Below are 19,684 nucleotides of genomic sequence, written 5' to 3'. Positions count from 1 at the left end.
CTTATTTAGCCAAATTTAACGAGAAGCAGTGCATTTAACGATTAGTAGTTAGAATGTTAATTTATCCAGTTTTTCTTAAATAATAATATGAACGAGATACTCATTCTTCTGAGGAATGAGTATTTCACTTTTCCCCCGATGTTGAATTATAGTACGGTAGTTACTTTTAAATTTAGTTATTTTCATAGCACAGTGTTTCCTTGTTATCATTACCTCTTCGTTATAATATAAATATTTAATATTTTTTATTAAAGCTAAGAAAAAACTCCAATTTGCTTAAGGCAATGAACATATTGGAAAAAGTCCAAACTTGAGAGGTTGTTAACAAACTGCCGTTTGTTCTTCGGCATAAAGTCGACCGGCAGGTTTCCTTGCGTTTGAGTTCCGCCTGAGAATCATTTCGTCAAAGTTCTCCGGGAAGGAAGTTGGGACAATTTCCTCCCGAACCTGTGGCTGGCGTAAAGGTGAGCATTGTGTTTCGCGTAGTTTCTGAAAGGGGATTTCTCATTATTAATTCTTGGTGTCTTTTTATTGCTTATCGTCTCATTTTGATGAGGCTGTCGTCATCATGCGTGGATTATGTATGAAATCCAACCTACTGAGTTTATATAATTCACGTTGAACTGGCTTGCCTCAAGGTATTTCGTATTGCACACATCTGTGCTTTAATTGATATTTGCGAAAGTACCTTTTCGGTGGAAGGTCATTGTTGATCCGGTAATATTTTAGTTTCAACCATTATGGGAAATCTATTATATTGATATTTTTCCCGAGTAAAGCACGTGATAACAAAACACTTCTTCTCAATACATTATTGTCGCTAATGCATACTTACAGAGAAAAAAAAAGATTAAGTTTTTACCTCGAATTTTTCCTAAGTCGGGAGAGGTGTTTCCTCTACGGTAATGTTTACTTTTAATGAGCCCTCTAACTTACTTTCTTACGCAAACAAAAGCAGTTCCAGTTACTCATTATTGGCTGAGAGGTGTGACATCGTTATGACGTCATGGGTTTCATAACCAATTACGAATGACTTGAGTCGAAAACTAAGTTTCACTAGCATTTCAGCGGAGTAATACAGTTACCTGTCTAGTGTCCACTGGTATCCTTGTTTGACTGAATACTCGAATAATGAAGCAAAAAACGGCATTTTGTCTTCCTGTACCTATGGCAGAGGTAGTGGCTGGCCCTTCTGGCATTAATTTTGACAGACCTTCGATTTCCTACCGATTGTTTGCAGTGCAATGTGGTCGTCGGGTACCTGGCCACTTCCTACTTTAAGTTGCATGTCAGGGAACCTTGCAACGGCTTCACGTTTTCCCTCAAAGCAGCAGCACATTTTTATCAACCAACAGTTTAAGGTAAGCTTCATTAATTTATAGAGTATATTATAATGGTGGTAGTATAACGATGTATACAGCAGTACCATCACTTTGGATTTGGTTTGATGTATGTTAGGTAGTGGCCTTAAGGGGGGGTCGCAGGGGGCGGAGCCCCCCCGCTAGGCTAGGTAGGGGTACAGGGCCCTAGGTAAGGTTAGGTGGTTGTATTAGGTTCGGTAGTGCCCCGAAAATCACTGTGGCCTTAAGAGGGGGGCGGAGCCCCCCCGCTAGGCCTAGGTAGGGGTACAGGGCCCTAGGTAAGGTTAGGTGGTTGTATTAGGTTCGGTAGTGCCCCGAAAATCACTGTGGCCTTAAGGGGGGGTCGCAGGGGGGCGGAGCCCCCCCCCGCTAGGCCTAGGTAGGGGTACAGGGCCCCTAGGTTAGGTTAGGTGGGTTTGTTAGGTTCTGTGGTGCCCTGAAAATTACTGTGGCTTTAAGGGGGAGGGGGGGTCGCTGGGGGCCCTACCCCCCTCCCCCCGGTAGGCCTAGTTAGGGGTATGGGGGAGGGGTGCTGGAACATTAATTATTCATTTATTGCAAATATCATTCAATGCCCCAACACCCTCCCCCCACCCAAAACCCCGGTTCCCAAAGGGTGTCCCCCATAATTGGTGGGATGAACTAGGGTATACATAGTAAATCTCTAAATCGGTTGGTTTGCAGTCAAAATAAACGTTAAATTCATTGAAACCACACTATTTCTGATGCAACAAATATATTTTTATTGCATTTTTCCAAATTTGGCTGAAACTAAAAATTTACCGTTGATCCTGAGAAACTGTGGTAGTCTGTGTGTTTCGGTTGTGTAACCTTGTCATTGATTCTGAAGCTCTTGGTCGAAATGTGTTGGTACATATGAATTTCCCGATACTATAATTAAGAAGCCTTGAATGTCTCTCAAAAATATCTATACCTACTTACTGTTTTCTGTGTCACTGACGACGGTAACCATATGTATAAGGTAAGGCCAATGTTTAGAGGAAAGGTTGGATGAATTTGTGCCCTGTCAGATTAAGCTCTTAATCATTTAAAGTCGCCATCATTAGTCAAAATACCGTGTTCCCTTTCTGGAATCGCCTTAACGCAGGACTGAAGCGACCGGCGTGATGAAAACGTACATTGTGTGCAACCTGTTAAACCTGAACCCGACGTGACATCGACGAAAGAATTCGATTGCATAAATGGCCGCCAAAACCGCTTGACAACATTGTGAAGGTCCTCACCTACCGAAGTCCAAGCGAGGTGTTAGTTGGTTGGGGAATAATTATTCACGTTTTTCTTCCCTTTTCTAAAATTTCAAGCATAGGTGTTATTGTACAGTGTTGTGCTTTTATAATTAATTCCTCGCGAGCCAATTGCTGTGCAAAAGACTGCAGATTAAATTCATCCGAGAACATTGATTTTTGGCTATCCATCGCTTTGGCCCTTGTGCCAATTGGCTAGTTATAATCGGCTGGTAGATGTTTAGCCTATGGTAGTTTTGATTTTTTGTCATGTGACTGGTGCAAGTTAAGGTTGAACCTGCAAGTCTGCCTGCAACGATTGCAGACTAGCCCACGACTAGTAACAAGTAGAATTAGCTACCGCAGTGAGTGAGCTAGTTTAAAATATGCGTAAGCTCGCGTCGTTCACATTTAACGTTTTTGGTTTAACAAGCTAGACTTTGGAACATTTTAACACATAATAGGCATTAAGTTCAAATAGTCCTTTTTAACATCAAAAAAAGCTTTTCCAATGAGAACTAGCTTTGCGTATGAGCCGTATTATGTTAGTTAGTCGAAAATAGCTCTGATATGAATCGGGTTGAGTGTATAAGACTAGCGAGACTATTTTTTTTGCCGTAAATCGTATTGGAAGTTTGAGTTGATAATTATATTCAAAATAAATATGACGCATAAAAACTAGCATTCTAGGCTTTTAACGTATTCTGTAGGATTAGGTGGTACTTTGTTTATGGAACTTCCAAATCAAATTAATATGGTTTTATTATAATTCAAATGTAGGAGGCAAATGTTGCTTGAAGTTGCCAGCTAGAAAAATTTCCATTAATCTTGTTCCATTTCTGGTTACCAGTTACTTTAGAACTCTATTCCAGCCATGAACGAATATTTGCATTTGCTTTTCAGTTGTTGGGGATGAAACTCAGAACTCCCGAATACGTAAAATTTCGCCTGAATTCATTCTGCTTTAGTTCCATTATGCCCTGTTAGTTCCAACGACTCGTCGAAATTATGCAGAAATTAATTCCATGCTTTTTCCACGGATGGACCAAAACTTACAGAAAACAGTGTGGTAAAGAACCTCATAAGAGAGAAAGGAAGGCTAACGAAATTCATTTAAAATCTGGTACTACGTCGTGGATGGTATAGCCTGGATGGATCTAAATGAAGATGATCGTAACTGATGTTTTATTTTGTAAAGAAAATAGCTATCTGGACAACGAAGCCAGTCTTGCGTAAGAAAATTGTTTTTAATCAGTACGATTCAGCTCAGCGGCTGGAAACCAAACCAGAGAACAGCACATCAACACTGAATGAAAATAAAGATAAATTCCTCAGAATCTCCAGGTCTCCAGAAATGTGCTTTATACCCCAATATTCATGATAGATAGGATGCGTTCACATGTACGCGCGCTCTCCCACCAACGCAGATACATCCACAGCCGCATGATTACAGTAGCAGAGATATATTCATACTCCCACGTGCAAACTTCAATAACTGAGAAATAATTTCTCAAACTCTGAACGAGGCAAACACACTCACTCTCTCTCATTCGAGGAAATTCAGCAGCAGTTACTTCATGGGCTCCTCAGTGTCATGGAGGACTGTGATACATTTTGCATCAATGCTCGAGCTGAGATCAGAGGAAACTCGTCTCCCAGATGGCTTTATTAGTAATGCCTCACGGCCATAGCATAGTAAGACATTAACAGGGTACGGCCGACGCGTAATTAGCGGTAGATGAGTGTCCGGAAGGGATATACAGGGTGTCCATAAAGTCCCAGTACCATTACAAATATTCATGGCTTGCAATGGTACTGGAACTTTATGGACACCCTGTATATCCCTTCATTCAGAAGAAACATTGTCAGAGGGCAAATGATATTAAGCTTGGCCCCTCGCGACAAGCCAAGGGCCGTAATTCGACAAAGACAAATCGTGACAGAGGCCGCCGCTCTTCCTCTCCGGGATCTAAACTAATCTCGAGATTATATCGAAGCTTGACTGCATCAGAGCCTTCGCTCAAAGGCTGTTCGCAGTGTATAATTCCGTCCTCCCGGGCTCAAATGTTAGTCTGCAATGGAGAGAGAGAGAGAGACTTACAAAGCAGGAAACAAATTTAAAAAATGAAAATCGCAATATTAAACAGAGAAAATGTCAGCATCGTAGAGTAGTAATTGCTGGAAGTTAAATCCTTGGAAAATTAACCTACAGTGGTCATTCGCCAACATAGTTTGTAGAGAACATTGGTTTTCTGCTTCTCGCACAGGAGTCCTTTAAACATCGTTAATGGAACTTCCGATATTCGTCTTATGTTAGCAATAGTATAAAAAAATTATAAAGTTGGAAGTTGAATATTGATGGTTAAGAGTTTTCATGTATTTGTTTGCCCCCTTAGTTTCATTAGATTTAATCTTGCATTATGAATACTTTAAACATAAAGGAGGATTCTTTTTTACATGGAGCGTTATATATCTCTTAAGACCTGTGGTTTTTGAGATTCATATTTAACCGTCAATATACAAGATAAATATCTGCAGAAATACCCGAATTTGGCGTTAATGTTCCTGTGTTCGCTTGGTTTGTACAGACTTTAAAAATTTAATATACGTACATATAATTGGGTTCGTATGCTGCAGTTAACGTAGAAATTGCAAGAGAAAAACATTTTTAGCGCATCTGTATGCATTATGCTTGTAAATTTAGATGTTCAGTAACATAAGTTACGCAGTTTCGAAAAATGTAAGTCGTATAACAGAGAAAAAAATGTGAAATCAATAGAAAGACAGATGGGATCCGAGCCTGTGTATGTAAATTCGGTGGCGTAAATCACAGGCTGCTCCAACCTGTCACGCAGCCCCTATATCTCTCCTCGTCCTTGTAAGAGAATATGAGGGGAAAATGGGAACAGATTTCTCCTGACGAAGTTGTATTACCTTGAATCGTTTTGGATATAGGATTTCTCTCTCTCTCTCTCTCTCTCTCTCTCTCTCTCTCTCTCTCTCTCTCTCTCTCTCTCTCAATATAGACCTAGTTTAGTCGATGGTTTGAAGTTCAAAACTAAACGAGCAGTTCCAAACAATTGTTGATGTGCCTATGCCGTTTATATGAAGCGAGTTATGAGGTTTCTATTGAAAATCAAAAGATTTGGACCACTATATTCTGCAAATTCCTTGTTGTTCAACTACAAACAAGATAATAACTTCTGAGCAAGTATAGTCAATACTATACATTAGACTTATGTAAGGTAAAAAGCTGACTTGTGTTCAGTCTCATGTTTTTTATGGAAGAAACTGGGAAGGTTCTAAGAGATCGTTGTTGAAGCCCTAAGGCTTTTCAGAACCGACTGGGACTTGGAAGCTGAATTGTTCTAGATAGAAGTGGAAAGCAGTTCGATTTATAACTTTCGATCTTGGTAACAATGGCGGTGTTTTCCTTAAAAGTTGAGTTGTCGTCCAGCACTGCCATCGGGCAGAAAATTTTTTTAATTGCATATTTATTACAAAAACCATATAATCGTATAGCTTATTGATTTTTTTAAAGTGAGCCGAGGATCGGTCTCGTGTATAATAAATGTAAATTTTGGAGTGATCAGGTATTTTAATTATCTTGCATGTGCACTAAAGTGTAAAGGGTGTTGTTAATATGTACCCATGTATGTACGTATGTATATCATGCGTGTCTGTTCATATATACTCATCCTCGAAAGAAAACCTACATTTGTCTTTCCTCGTAGCTTCAGGAAAAAATACCTTGGCCAATATCCGGCCTTCCGTCATTGAAGGTAGCCAGCCCTTCTAAGCACCCCATAAAAATCTTAAAATACTAGGTGTCATGATATTTTGCTTAAGGGTTAGTGTTCTTTTTCTCTTGAATTTTTTGCTAGGAAAGTGCGTCAAGGAGAGAGAGAGAGAGAGAGAGAGAGAGAGAGCGCGCGTTCGGAAAACATTCTTACAACTCGTCGCATGATACTTTGTCATAAATGACATCGGCAACTTTGCAGATCGTTAAGCAGTTCGTCTGTCCTCCAAGGTGTGAAAGCATTAGTCATTTTTTTTCATGGGTTTTCTCCACCACCGCAGTGGCATTTTTCTTCCAACTTTTTTACTTTTTTTGCCAAGTATGGAGGATTTTTTCTTTCTTTTTTTTCCAAGTATGGAGGGTTTTTTTTTTTTTTTGCAATTATGGAATTATGAAGAGGCTTTTTTTTTATTTTGATTCATATTTGCCTTGTATCAATTTATGAAAATTTAAGGATATTTTTATCTTGTTGCTTATTTTCGTATAAGTGTCAATTTGTTGAATTTGATTTCTTAAACACTGATAACGGCTATAATACCAAGAAACGTTGTCCTGAAATAATAATTCAAATTACATCTTTAAATAATTGAAAAGAGGCATGCTTACATTGAGTCGAATGTATGTAAGCACATTATTTAGCATAATCATTGTTCTCGTGTGGTTTATACTCGCTTGGACATAGAAACCCATGTTCTCCCCTCTTTAGCCTGGATTTAGATGCCTCAGAATTGGACAGATCAAAGAACACGAAAATAAAGACGAACTCGCAGCTGTGCGGCATGCCGGCCAAAAATTAGTCTGATGTCCCAACTACATACCTGCCATTAGTTTTACAGCCTGCATTGGCCGAGCTACCTCGAAGCCGCGTAGATTTAATGCCCCTGGTCTCTGTTCGCCTCCATCACATACTCCATCTGTAGTGGCTACTTCACTGACGAAACTAGGTTCCTTGTTATTCTGTAGTTAATTGACAAAACTTGTTTCCATATAATTCTGTAGTTACTTTCCTAAAGACGCATAAATTGTAAAGCAAAACATTAGCTAAATAAGGCGTAATGGGCAAAATACAGTAATACCATTAATATCACTTTGGTAGCAAAATTAAAACGTTAGTCGAATGTTTGGTGTTGTATTTTGTATCAGGTGTAATTAATGCACCAATAGCCATCGCGGAATATTTAACATTATATTATTCATTTAGGATTAACATTTTATGTAATCTGCTGATTTGTCTGGTGTACTGAATATTCTTAGTTTAATTTGATAAGTTTTTTCACTCGATTATTGTATTACCCGTATCACAAAACCCTACAAGTGGCAAGAAACTACCTGTAATTAGCTGACGTGTTTAATTTACAAAAAGAAATATGCAGTATCTTACTGTTGTACTAAGTCAAGTGACTCGATAGGGGCAGCCTGTTACGGCAAATCATGATTTTGGAATAAAAAATGTTTGGTTATTAATGTAAATGTAACTATTTTAGCACAGTTGTATCTGTCCACATAGGGTATTTGTTACCATAAGACGCGTAAACACAGGGCGTGTTTACATCCATCTCCCAGTGCATCGCATCTGCGTTCAAGAGCACAAACACTGCTAGCTTCCTGCTTTGCCCTTGGCACTGCCACAGTTCACTGTTACCGTAGGAATATATTGACTATCCATTTGTATTATTACAGCATTCAACATTACCTGCTTTAGTAAAATGGGATAACAATAAACAATACATTAACGTTCAGTTTTCGGTAGTACCTTTATCTCTGCGTCATAACATCTTACATGGTTTTATTAGGTGTTTAGGGTTCATGAGTGATTGTATCTCGTCGCAGGAATTTCGTTAAGGTGAAGATACTCCATTCTGTAACTTTGACTTGTAGGGTATTCAAACCATGGTTCTCTAGACTTCGATTTTTTTAGTCTTTTTCGGAAAAAAACTTATTTCGTAGAATGATAAGCGTGTAATATCTAGTTCACAAAAATTATAATGTAGATTTTATATCTTGAGAATCCACGATTCCTACACGTAATCCTTTCGTACTGTTACCAATATAGGTTGTCTCAGTGGGTCCTGGGTTGTCTATAATTGTACTGTTCTAGATTGTGTGTGGTCATGATGACTGTTGATGCATATACTACAGTTATCGTCTTTGACATAAAGCAAACTAACCTGAGGAGACTCGGCAGCATTACAGTGTTTTCAACTGCATTGAGAGTGTGGTAAGCGTTCTGTCCCTGAATACACATTAACTGTACTCGTAGGGGGTAGTGCCTTCAGAGCACCTCACTTGGCGCACTGTAGGCATTACTGAAGGTTCTCTGCTGCTTCCGTTCGGCCCCTAGTTGCAATCCTTTTCATTCCTTTTACTCGTAATGTGCCTCCATGTTCTCTTTCTTCTATACTACATAACACCCTCTCTTAACGATGGTTTTCCTCCTTGTTCCACTTATAACCTTTTTTACTCTCAATTTCCCTTCCAGTCCTGAAGTGCTTCGTAGGTCCCAGCGCTTACCCGTTGGACGAAATTTTATATACCACTTCCAGCATACTCCTACATACGGTACATTTGTTTGTCAGTTCATCCTCCTTACCTACTACCATTCCTTGACGAAGGAAATTGAAAACGAAATCTTGCCTAACACCACGGGAAATTTTGAAAGGTCAGTGGTAAGTGAAATATCGTTCCCTATATAACATCGAATTGCTTCCTCTTCCCCAGGTAGAGATGCGGTAAGAATCTTGATTCTGACCTTTTGGAAGCTGATGGAAAATCTCCGATGAAGTTTCAAAGGAAATGGTTATTTAACGAGACCAAACAGGCGTACATTTAAGGAGGCCGGCTACGACAAATAGAGCATAAAACCCTTTGAGGTATGCGAAAACCGAATATAGTACATTGAAAATTTCAGATCTTGAAATGCAGGCAGCAAATGTAGTGTTTATAAATTATTTTAACACTTGAAAGATTCACACAATACAAGAGCTGTTCACGCATTTGAAAAACGATGATATAGTGTTAAGAAATATTTTTCCACTGATAAGCTCACGTGTTTGGAAAAATAATTCAGGAATGCCTGCAACTGGTAACCAACTCGACGTCTAAGAAGCCTTCGGAAGTTCGGAGAAAGAAGATTCGGAACCTCATTCAAACGAAGTTGAATTGAAGGCATGTGACCGAACCACAAAGACTGATCCCAAAGGGGAAATAAAGAGGTAAGTTATGGCAGACTTAGTTGTATGACTGTTAATTATATCTCTTATGGCGCTAACTTATTTTCGTTATAACTATCGCTATCATGATTCAATGACAAATTGAAATTGATATTTCGCAGGTTATGGAACCCAGTGCCAACTTACACGGGGATGATCTTAGAAACTCAGTACAAGTCAACAGTATAAATGCTATGCATCCCTGGAAGAAATGAGAAGAAACTGAAAACTAATTCTTCTTGTATTAACATCCTGCATATTTGAAGATTCGTAGGTATCGGAAATTACTGTGAATACAATGATGAAGGTAAGGAATAGATCAAGCAAGGGGCTGCTTGGACGATAAGCCCCTTCTTTTAATTATGCTCCACGTATTTGACGGAAGACATTTGTTATATTTGTGGTTGTGAGGTTATTCCTAGAGGTAAGGTTAGTTTTCTACCGTATGATCAGTTTTCTTGCTGTTTTTTTGACTGATCTGGTCTTACGCCAGCAAGGGCTATCGCTCACAGAGCAGTCCGTAAAGTAGTTTTTTGAAAGTTAGGCTCTGCCATCTCGTGCTGTGGTCCTCTTTATTACGTTTCTCTCTTAGTTTGAGGTTAAAACTGTGGTTTTATTTTGCTTGGTGTCAAACTCGATCGTTCCCTTTCATCTACTTAAGCTATTTTATACCATGTTCTTACCATTATTCTTACCGGGTTTTTTTCTTAAGTAAAAATATTTGCCTATTTAATGCATTCTAAGTATGCATTTTAGTTTCAGGTTGCGATTTTAATTTTGTAAGCGTTATTAATGCTTTAGTATGTAGCCATGTTTAAAAGTGTACGAAGTCATATTTGGTTAGGAGTGTTTGGCCTTTGCATATGTTCACTTCATTTGCATACGTTTGATAGTGGCATGCATGTTATTGCCATTATTAAAAACTATATTACTGAGAGTTACACATAGTATGGGGTGACGTTTTTGGATGAAAGTATCAACTCGCATAGAATTATATATTGAATTGGTAGAACAGCTTGAATCTTTTAGAAGGAAAAGTAGATACCATAATCTTATTAAGAGTATAATTTCAAGGCTAAATGGGAACTACGAAGATGATTAGTTTGTTGGGATATTGGAGACGAGAAGTGGTTGACGTGTAATTGGGAGGTATCAGAGATACAAGGCATTTAGTGGAGAGACTTTTGAAAATAAAAAAGGGGTTAAGTGCAGAGAATGTGAAGAAAAGGGACAGAGTTGCAGCGTAGCAAAAACTGATGATTTTGAAAATGACATAAATGACGAATACCGGTTAATAAATATCCTCCAGAGCATTGATACCAGTTGAAATGAGAAATACATGTGCTTAACATGATTAAGGAAGGATTTGATAGTTGTGTTGTAAGGCTATTTTGTTTAAATAGAGAACGGACAGTTATCTAAATGTACACTTAGGATGTCCGAGATTGGACGAATATACAATTATTTTATTTTTGTTATTTCTAGCAAATCCTTAAAACTGGTTGAAATATCTTATACTAACAACTGCGTAATGAAGCCAAAATAGATGAAAAACTTTTCCACTGAGTTTACTTCAGGTGTTTTGGACTTCATTGCAGTGTTACATTTAACAATATTACATCTGACAACTGAGTATCAGTGCCAATCTGCACAGTTTTGCAAGAATTTCGGGTACTTAATATTTCAGATTTATTATTTTTCATGTGATAGTTATACTGCCCATCTCTCGTTTGTTTATATATAGTATATGTATACACTTAAGTTATTATCTATTTGATTTTTTCCACGAATGTATAAATATGAAGGAAAACTTTCACATTTTAGAAGCAAAAGTGGCAACATCTATACTGCGGACAAAATAAATGTTGCACAATGTCTAATGAGGCAGAGCACAAACGAGCGATTTACATTCTGTAATGACACTGACCGTCATTGCGTGCCAGCGATCGGCAATTAGGCCTCTATATTAGGGTCCAGCGGGGCTCATTTGGAATGTGTTTCTTCATTTTATTTCTCTTCAATATTTAATCTTTTCGTTGTTGCTACTAGTTAGGGTAAGATATGATTTTTACGTAGGTGGTATAATATTTTTTTCTTTGAACGCAGTTTATTCTCGAGTTAGTTTGCTTGGACAAATAAAGTCGTTTCATAGTTTTTTACAAATTTTGATTGCAATGATTATCAGTTATGTCATGTCAGTCTTCCTCTTACTGGATTAGTCTGGGTTTGCAGTATCAAAGTTTTTCTTAAAAAACCAAGAAGAATTGTCCACAATTTTCGGAATAATCGCGTAAAAGCTGACTCACTAAAAGATTTAGTTAGTACTGTAAACTAACCCTTTGATTCTTGCAATTGCAACATGATCGCAGAATTGGTGCAGTTCGCTTATGCTACTGTGACAATGCTAATAAAAACTGGTCAATCAGATTGATCAAAATTGCCTTTTATTGACAAGATATTCACAAGTTGGTGCTGAATCTTATTCACTAGTCTGTTAGATAACCAACCACATAAGAATGGGTTTTCTCTCTCCACTGTTGTCTTTAACTCGTCCACCTCCCCCCGCCCCCTTTTCTCATCCCAGTTTTCTATAGCTAGCTCTTTTCCTCTTTTTTAATGCTCTCTCTCTCTCTCTCTCTCTCTCTCTCTCTCTCTCTCTCTCTCTCTCTCTCTCTCTCTCTCTCTCACACACACACACACACACACACACACACACACACACACATCATCCTCCTCCTCTTCTCTTCTTATCCCCCTTCCCCTTCGTCCTTTCCCTCTCTTCATACCCCCCAACTCTCTCTCTCTCTCTCTCTCTCTCTCTCTCTCTCTCCGATTCTCTCTCTCTCTCTCTCTCTCTCTCTCTCTCTCTCTCTCTCTCTCTCTCTCTCTCTCTGCCCCATAACCCCCCTCAGCCGTGGACCCTCTCGCTCTCTGTCTTAATTTACCGATAATGAAGCTAACTCAGAAACCTAACCCTGTGACGGAAATTCCCAATAAAAATAAAACACCACAAGTACATATTACCTGTTACCTCGGTTTACTTCAAGTACTTTAAATTTATTGCCACGATTCATAAAATAATTATTTCTGCAGCACTACGTCTTAGGACAGTCACCATTTATAAATATTGTCCCGATATATAGCCAACAATGGGTAATAAATAAAATTAACGCAATTTTGCCCCATTTTTGCCGCTGCAGATTTATGCAAACTTGCGTTATTCTTAAATTACCAGAAAAGTTTAGAGAGGAACGTAGTAGGCCACTGGGAGGGATGGATAACAGAGCAAAATAGAGAAGGTTTGGGTATAAACAATGTGTGTTGATACAAATACAATTTTATATTTTAATGTACTTTAATGTATAAATTTGCATACGCTTTGAGAGGACGATAAACAGCTACCACGCCTATGTGGATAAACAGGTTAAAGCACTGTTAAGTATACGTACATAAATAAGGGGTTATCAACATATAGAGCATTGCATTTAACTAAAGCCAGCTTTTAATGTAACTCTCTCATGTCTTCTCTTAGTATTTTATATAAATTGAAATCTTTGTATGGGTCTTTTGCGAATCAAGGAGAGTTAGACCTAAACCTAACCCGAGTATTTCATTAGTGGTTAATAAAGTACGGAACTGCCGCCTCCCCTCCTTGCCCTAATCTCTCTCTCTCTCTCTCTCTCTCTCTCTCTCTCTCTCTCTCTCTCTCTCTCTCTCTCTCTCTCTCTCTCTCTCCATTTAAAGTATGTTTCTTGCTGACAGTTGGCAAAAGGAAAGTATCCATTTATAGAGCACTGGTATGCACATGTGAATCGGTGAATTTTATTTTCATGTTTTACCATAGGAAAAGATAATGTATTCATTAATTTACAATCTTATATCTGGTCATTTAAGCAGTGACCAATTTGAACCCACCGAGCTTCCACCTATGGTTGTAAATAATTCAACATGGCAACTTTAATATTCAGTACAACTCAGGGTTCTTATAGATTTTATGCATAACATAGTAACTGCAAGCTTATGTGTTCATACGCAGCATTTGGCACTGGAGAGAAGAATTGATGTATTACGCCACATGAGCCAGCAAAGGCTAGTCACTTGATAAACTTGCTTCAAGTCATAAACAAAGACTAGGCTGTTTCAGGAGCCCAAGAACTCCACAGAGGAGACATCCAGGCCTTAATTGTCTATTTAAAGAACTAAAGAGGTTGGTCGAAATGGTTTCCTTTTAACCGCCAATTAATATTGTACCCATACATAGTTGTTGAGGATGTTCTTACGTAAAAAGTGTAGATTTTAAAATCAGTATTCAGTACTATTCCCTGATCAAAATCACCTTATGACCTTGGCCTTGAGGAGAACACAATCTTGCTCTAGATGGACGTATATAAAGACATGAAAATTAAGTATATATACTATGTACTTCGTTGTTCCACAAAGTAATGTGGAACATCACTGTATTCTTAATAGGTGACAAGTGACATAATTTATCAGCCTTGAAATGTTTCTACATTTGTTGCATTTGTGCTTTTCTGAACCTGCTGGCCATTCAGCTGATATAATACTGATTAGGTAGTGGTACAATCAGTGGTATATCAGTGTATAACTACTATTATGTTGAGTATTTAAATTTCTCACATATTAGCTAGATTATAAATTGTGCATAGGTGACATGCAGCAAAATGACTGAACGTTTTTGACAATACAGTTCTCTATATTACTTGCCGAATTTCACAATGCAAAAAGGTATGGATCATGAATGGAGAGCATCATAAAGATCATATAAATGAGTTGCCTATAGTACTTGTCCTAGCTGATAGTTGTTGTCCTAAGATGAAAAGTCTGTCTCTAGATGACTTGAGCATATGATAAGACAGGTAGAGGCACAGTAAGATTACAGTCGGCCTATATATTGGACTAGGGTGTGCTATAACATTGGCAATTGTGAGAAAATATCATAATCTGCATTCCTATCGGAAGATTAGGACTTGAGACCAAGAAGATCAGGTCTGGAAGTGTCTGCCAACTCTTATTGTCCCAAATATCAGTGTACGTATATCATTCCTTACTGAATGCTATAAAGATGAGCATATATCTACAGAAGTAAGTTGGTTAGGAATATATCGGAAATAAAAACTGATACAGTACTCCTCATAATTAGTGCTCCAGTCCAAGCAAAATAACCAACAACTTCTCCCTCACCTTCTGAGTGTAATGATGCATTTTGTCATGGTCTAGAGTTCTGATGACAAGAAGGCAAGAACTGTGTAGGTTAGTGGTTGATTCAGATAGCTTGGAGAGTGGTGGTAAGGCCCACATCTCTGAATCACCACGAACTTGGAGAAGCTCACAGTGCAAAATAGAAGGTTGAGAAGAGTTAAAAAGCACAGACAAGAAGGAAGTAAAAGAGGAGGGATGGCAAATAAGAAAGTGGATTCAAGAAAATTAATGGTATATACTAGGCACAGTTTTAAGGTTCTCCAAAATCATGTTACAGAGCTTTGTCCAAATTTATCACAGATACTCTTAGTGTCAGTCAAGATTGACCTTCACGTGGTTATCGACATCAAATTATTTATGGAAGCCCCAAAGATTATAATATGCTTAACATATTTAAACCACTTGTTCCTCCAGTTGGAAAAAAATGTAGGGTAGTTTTTAACACCAAGCGTCAACAGTGAAGGCCATGCCACGAAGGCCTCTCCAATAGTCATCCAGATTCTATCAGATCCATTGTAAAGACTAGACTAAATTCTCCATCGTATGCTGCTGATATGACCACACAGGGAAGCCTTGAAGAATGAAGCTCAAACAGTAGAGCCCCTAAACATCAAGAAACTTCTGCAGAATGAGTCCTCTAGAGAAGGCAAACTATATACTGTACCTGCTACTGAGAAGACTGAAAACAAAGGATCAAAGTGCTATAAGGGGCATGAGTGACAGTCAGATTATGTGAAGATAATCATGATTAGACACATTGCCAAAACGAGACCAGCAGACATAACAACTCGCCGTCTGCAAAGGAGGAAAATTTTTGCAAATAATCAAGCCTGCTTAAGGGAAGAAAAAAGGGATTCTTCATAAATCCTAAAAAGGCTGCAGGTTAATAGCTTCAAAACACTATTGAAATACTGAAGCAGCTTTCTTCACTAGGAGAACAGCAGGTGATTGTGTCAGCTTGGCCTTGTAGGCATCAGATATGGGAGACCTTGACCTACTTGAATGAGACCTAAAAGAAGGGAGGCTGAATATTAATGGAAACTCTTGAAAAATAAAACGAATGAAAGAGAAGGCAGAATTTCAGGCCCACTTTGCAAGAGAAAACAAGGGCAAAAATACAGTAGCAAATTCAAAGTGCTATGCAAAACAGAACTAGCAATGGTTTGATGAATATATAAGAAAACAAATGTGATGCTAGGAGAGACGAGCAGGGGGGGGAAAGGACTCTATCAAAACCATTAACAACACAACCAGTAGCAGTGCTTGCATTATTGAACAGGAGAAAAGGTCCCTGTAGAAAAACATAATTGGAGAGGGGCTGCATATCCAGATTGAAAGGTAGTGAGCATTGATATATACCTCAAGTTATGAGTTTGCTGAGCAAGTAGTGGAACTGTTCTTGTCAGGGCTTTTTGCCTCTGATTATGTTCTGCACAGTTGAGGGCTATTTTATGATGAATGGTTTAGTTTTATAACAAATGGAGTTTATGAATAATTACAGTTACTGTGCAAACTTCTATAAAGCTTGAATAAATTATAGGCTTAAGTATAACTGATTATAGTTAGTTAATATAATAATTTTCAATTCATATAATAGAAATGTCTGTGAAATGTAATGCAGTCAGTTTTCCACCCTAATATTAAATTTACAACATTTTTCATAGATACATTAGTCGACACTGGTCGTCATGTATATCAGAATAAATTTGCATTTATACTGATATACCCCTAGTTCAACATAATTTCTAGTTTAATGTTAGGGCACTTGCCCATGTTTTCTTCATTATGCTTCATTCATTGTTAACAGAGAGAAATTTATTACCTTTGTTTAATTATTCTTCATTGAAGGAGCAAAATTTGTTTAACATGTCCTAACATTTCAGACTGAACTTCATACTAAAACAATTGTAGTAAACAAAATGCAGCAACCTCTATTACTGAAGCATAATTGCATATAGTACTTCTTCATATATGGAGACAGTTCTTTGAGAATGGATTTCAAGGATACTGGGCAAAATTTTTCACCAGGTATGTGCACCACAATTTATGGTTGTAAAACTTCAAAGAAGCATTTGCAGCAGTTAAGAGATGGAATGCATCTTGGCTACTTTTCTTGTTAGTTGAAACATAGCCACTTTCATTTTTAGTTGCCAAAAAATGTTTAGTTACTTCAGTTAATGATTGTCAAAAAAATTTCACAACCAAAAATCTTGCCATCTCTCTTAATCTTACACATAGTAAACTTACCAAGTTTAGGTAAATTAAAAAATTTTAGTCATAAAACCTTTTTATTTTAAGCATCACTGAGCCATAATAACAAGAAGGGTGTGCAATGAATGAAGAATTGTGTTTACAATATGCTGCAGTGACAACAATAATTATAAATATATTACAATTATGTACAAGACTTACAAGTGACGGTACAGCCCACAGCCTTTCTTACTGTAACTTTTATGCAGTCTCAGATCATAAATTATAGAAAAATAGTGTCAAAAAGCCTTTTAAAGTATTGTCTCAAGCTCTCTAATTTTTTTTATTTAACTGGCCCGCTTTATTAGGTAGACATTGCTTGCAGTATTGGATTGAAGAAAGCCATGCTTGTGCAACATCCAACCCTTAAAGTAAATTCTTGTTCAGTGCTCTACCATCGGTGCCCTAAACTGCTTATAATCAATCCCTTAAACTATTCAAGAGGCAGTTCCTTAAGCAATGATACAGGATGAAGTCTGAACAATTAAACGTGCTAATCACTCATTGTTAAACAATAACTCAATACTTCATCCAAGTTTCAGTATCCAATATGTAAATTCAGCAATTATGCTTCTTCCCACCACTAAGACCTTCTGATGACCCGTAGCAGTTACAAAGAAACATTTTTATTGATATAATGAGACTGGCTATTATCCCCATACCAAAATAAACTTCTCAGAAAGGGAAGGGTGAAAAAAGCACTACCTCTAGGGGCCTAACAATAGTTTGGTCTACGCCTATACTCAAAAAAAGCTAAGCTTCCTTTGGTCAACTACTCTGAACAAACCTAAAGGCCACAAAGCATGATCCTTGGATCCTCAACAGCCTGTTTGATTTTCCGCAAGAAAGTAACTGCTTCTCGTCCATCAATGAGACGATGATCGTAGGTTAATGCAACATACATCATTGGTTTGATGACAACCTGAAAATAAAAAATTATTACCATGAAAAATAGAAACTACAGCAGTATCTTAAGTTGCCAAGCAAAATAATACATTACACATAAATAGCCAGACCAAGGTTGTGAGGAGCCTAGTTTTCAGAGCTAACAAAGGGTTTAACATTAGACACTGCTTGATACAAAAGCATGCATCAATGCAGAGTTTTTTGTGCATATTCGTTGCACAATGGCTTTTCCCACTATTATTATGCTCTATTTACTGAAAGTGTTATTGTATGCCTTTGTAATATACAGTGTAAATATATTTTTTACTGTCAATTTTTGCAATATAAATTTACTTGGTGTAGCACCAATATTTATTTACTGCTTCACCATAAAAATATTTATTTTTACTTTTTCAGGTGCCGATTATGTAGCGGTCTCTGTATTTCAGTCATGGATTCTGTGTCATAAGGTGAAAAGAAAAGATAAATTGGGCCTGATAATTCCTGCTATTTGTGACAGTTTACCATAGAAAACACTGAATCGTAGCACTTGACCAAAACAAACAGTATCAGGCAAGAGAAAAAGAAACGGTTCCATACAAGGCATGAAGGAAGACAAAGCTACTACTTACATCATATAAATTCAAGTCAACTGACTAGCCAAGAAATTATGAAAAGCAAATTATTGATTGTATCAGATTGAGTGATGCCCAAGTTAACAAAAAAAATCAAATTTTGGGTTGTGATTTTTACACAGCCCACCACTATTATTCAATGGCATGCTACCACTACACAAGGAGCCAGTGAGCAAGGAAATTAAGCAACAAATCTCTTCAGTGCAGCAAAATGTCCAGAAACTGCTCTTTACCCAGCAAATCTACCAAGCAGTGCAAAATAAAGCAGGTGGATTCCACATCCCATACCAGCAATTTCTGGGATATATGTCCAACAGGAGAACATTTAACATTTCGCTCAACTGTTGCAATCCTTGCTGCAGCCATTACTATGATGCACTGGAGTTGATGGTCCATCAAAATAGAGATTGTCATTAAGCTACCAAGTCAGTGCACAGAATTGTACAGGAAAAAAAGGCTGACATCCTTTCAGCTATTCAACTTGGGTACACACACACATCAGCTGGCCACCAAGAAAAGACATTGGGTGACTTGCTAAAATTGCACTATTGGGTGACTTGCTAAAATTGCACTAACAAGAGATATACTTACCAATCAATTTATTACTATTACATCATAATTAATGGGTCATAAAGAATCTTGCCCCAGTTTGGGCCATCAACCTCATTTGTTTCTTCAGACATATTGATAAAGAACTACTGCCAGTAAGCCATCAAACTTCAAATCAATCCCCACAAGTAGTGCATAAATGAAAGTCCAAAATCCAGATTACCTCCTCTTTGGCAGAAATCTGATGCTGCATATCAGTCAATTATGTACTCCATGAATATACTTCTTCTCAACCTTGACAGGGTTTAGCTCATCAATTCAAGTCCTACACTCCGGTAAGAATGTTACACCTACAGGAGCCCAGGTTTGTTGTAGATCTGATCTTCACTAGCATTCTAGTATTGGCTGCAGCTGGAAAATCAGATTTGGGATGCATCTTTGCTGCTTCCAACTCTGCTCTAAAAATCAGATTTGGGATGCATCTTTACTGCTTCCAACTCTACTCTGAAGTCCATTATCACCTTTCTCCAAT

At 37.8% G+C, this 19,684-nt stretch overlaps 1 protein-coding gene and 1 long non-coding RNA gene across 3 annotated transcripts in view; one reads left to right on the top strand and one right to left on the bottom strand.

Annotated features, from left to right (window-relative positions):
- The first annotated feature begins 384 nt into the window (after positions 1-384).
- On the top strand, positions 385-19,510 carry LOC135216063 (uncharacterized). 2 transcript variants are annotated; one of them, XR_010314794.1, is made up of 6 exons: positions 385-464; positions 9,123-9,274; positions 9,472-9,616; positions 9,736-9,920; positions 16,717-16,861; positions 18,386-19,510. It is a non-coding gene; the product is annotated as an uncharacterized LOC135216063 (long non-coding RNA). The 2 variants fall into 2 exon arrangements; XR_010314795.1 differs by lacking the exon at positions 16,717-16,861.
- Positions 17,103-19,684, bottom strand: part of LOC135216060 (dihydrolipoyllysine-residue succinyltransferase component of 2-oxoglutarate dehydrogenase complex, mitochondrial-like) — a 35,992-nt gene continuing 33,410 nt past the window's right edge. Inside the window, 1 exon segment of the mRNA XM_064251040.1 lies at positions 17,103-18,005. Coding sequence (XP_064107110.1) covers positions 17,871-18,005 — 135 coding nt within the window. The 3' untranslated portion in view covers positions 17,103-17,870.

Source organism: Macrobrachium nipponense, chromosome 6 (genome assembly GCF_015104395.2).
Source record: "Macrobrachium nipponense isolate FS-2020 chromosome 6, ASM1510439v2, whole genome shotgun sequence".
Lineage (NCBI taxonomy): Eukaryota > Metazoa > Arthropoda > Malacostraca > Decapoda > Palaemonidae > Macrobrachium > Macrobrachium nipponense.
This window is presented reverse-complemented; position numbering and strand designations above follow the sequence as displayed.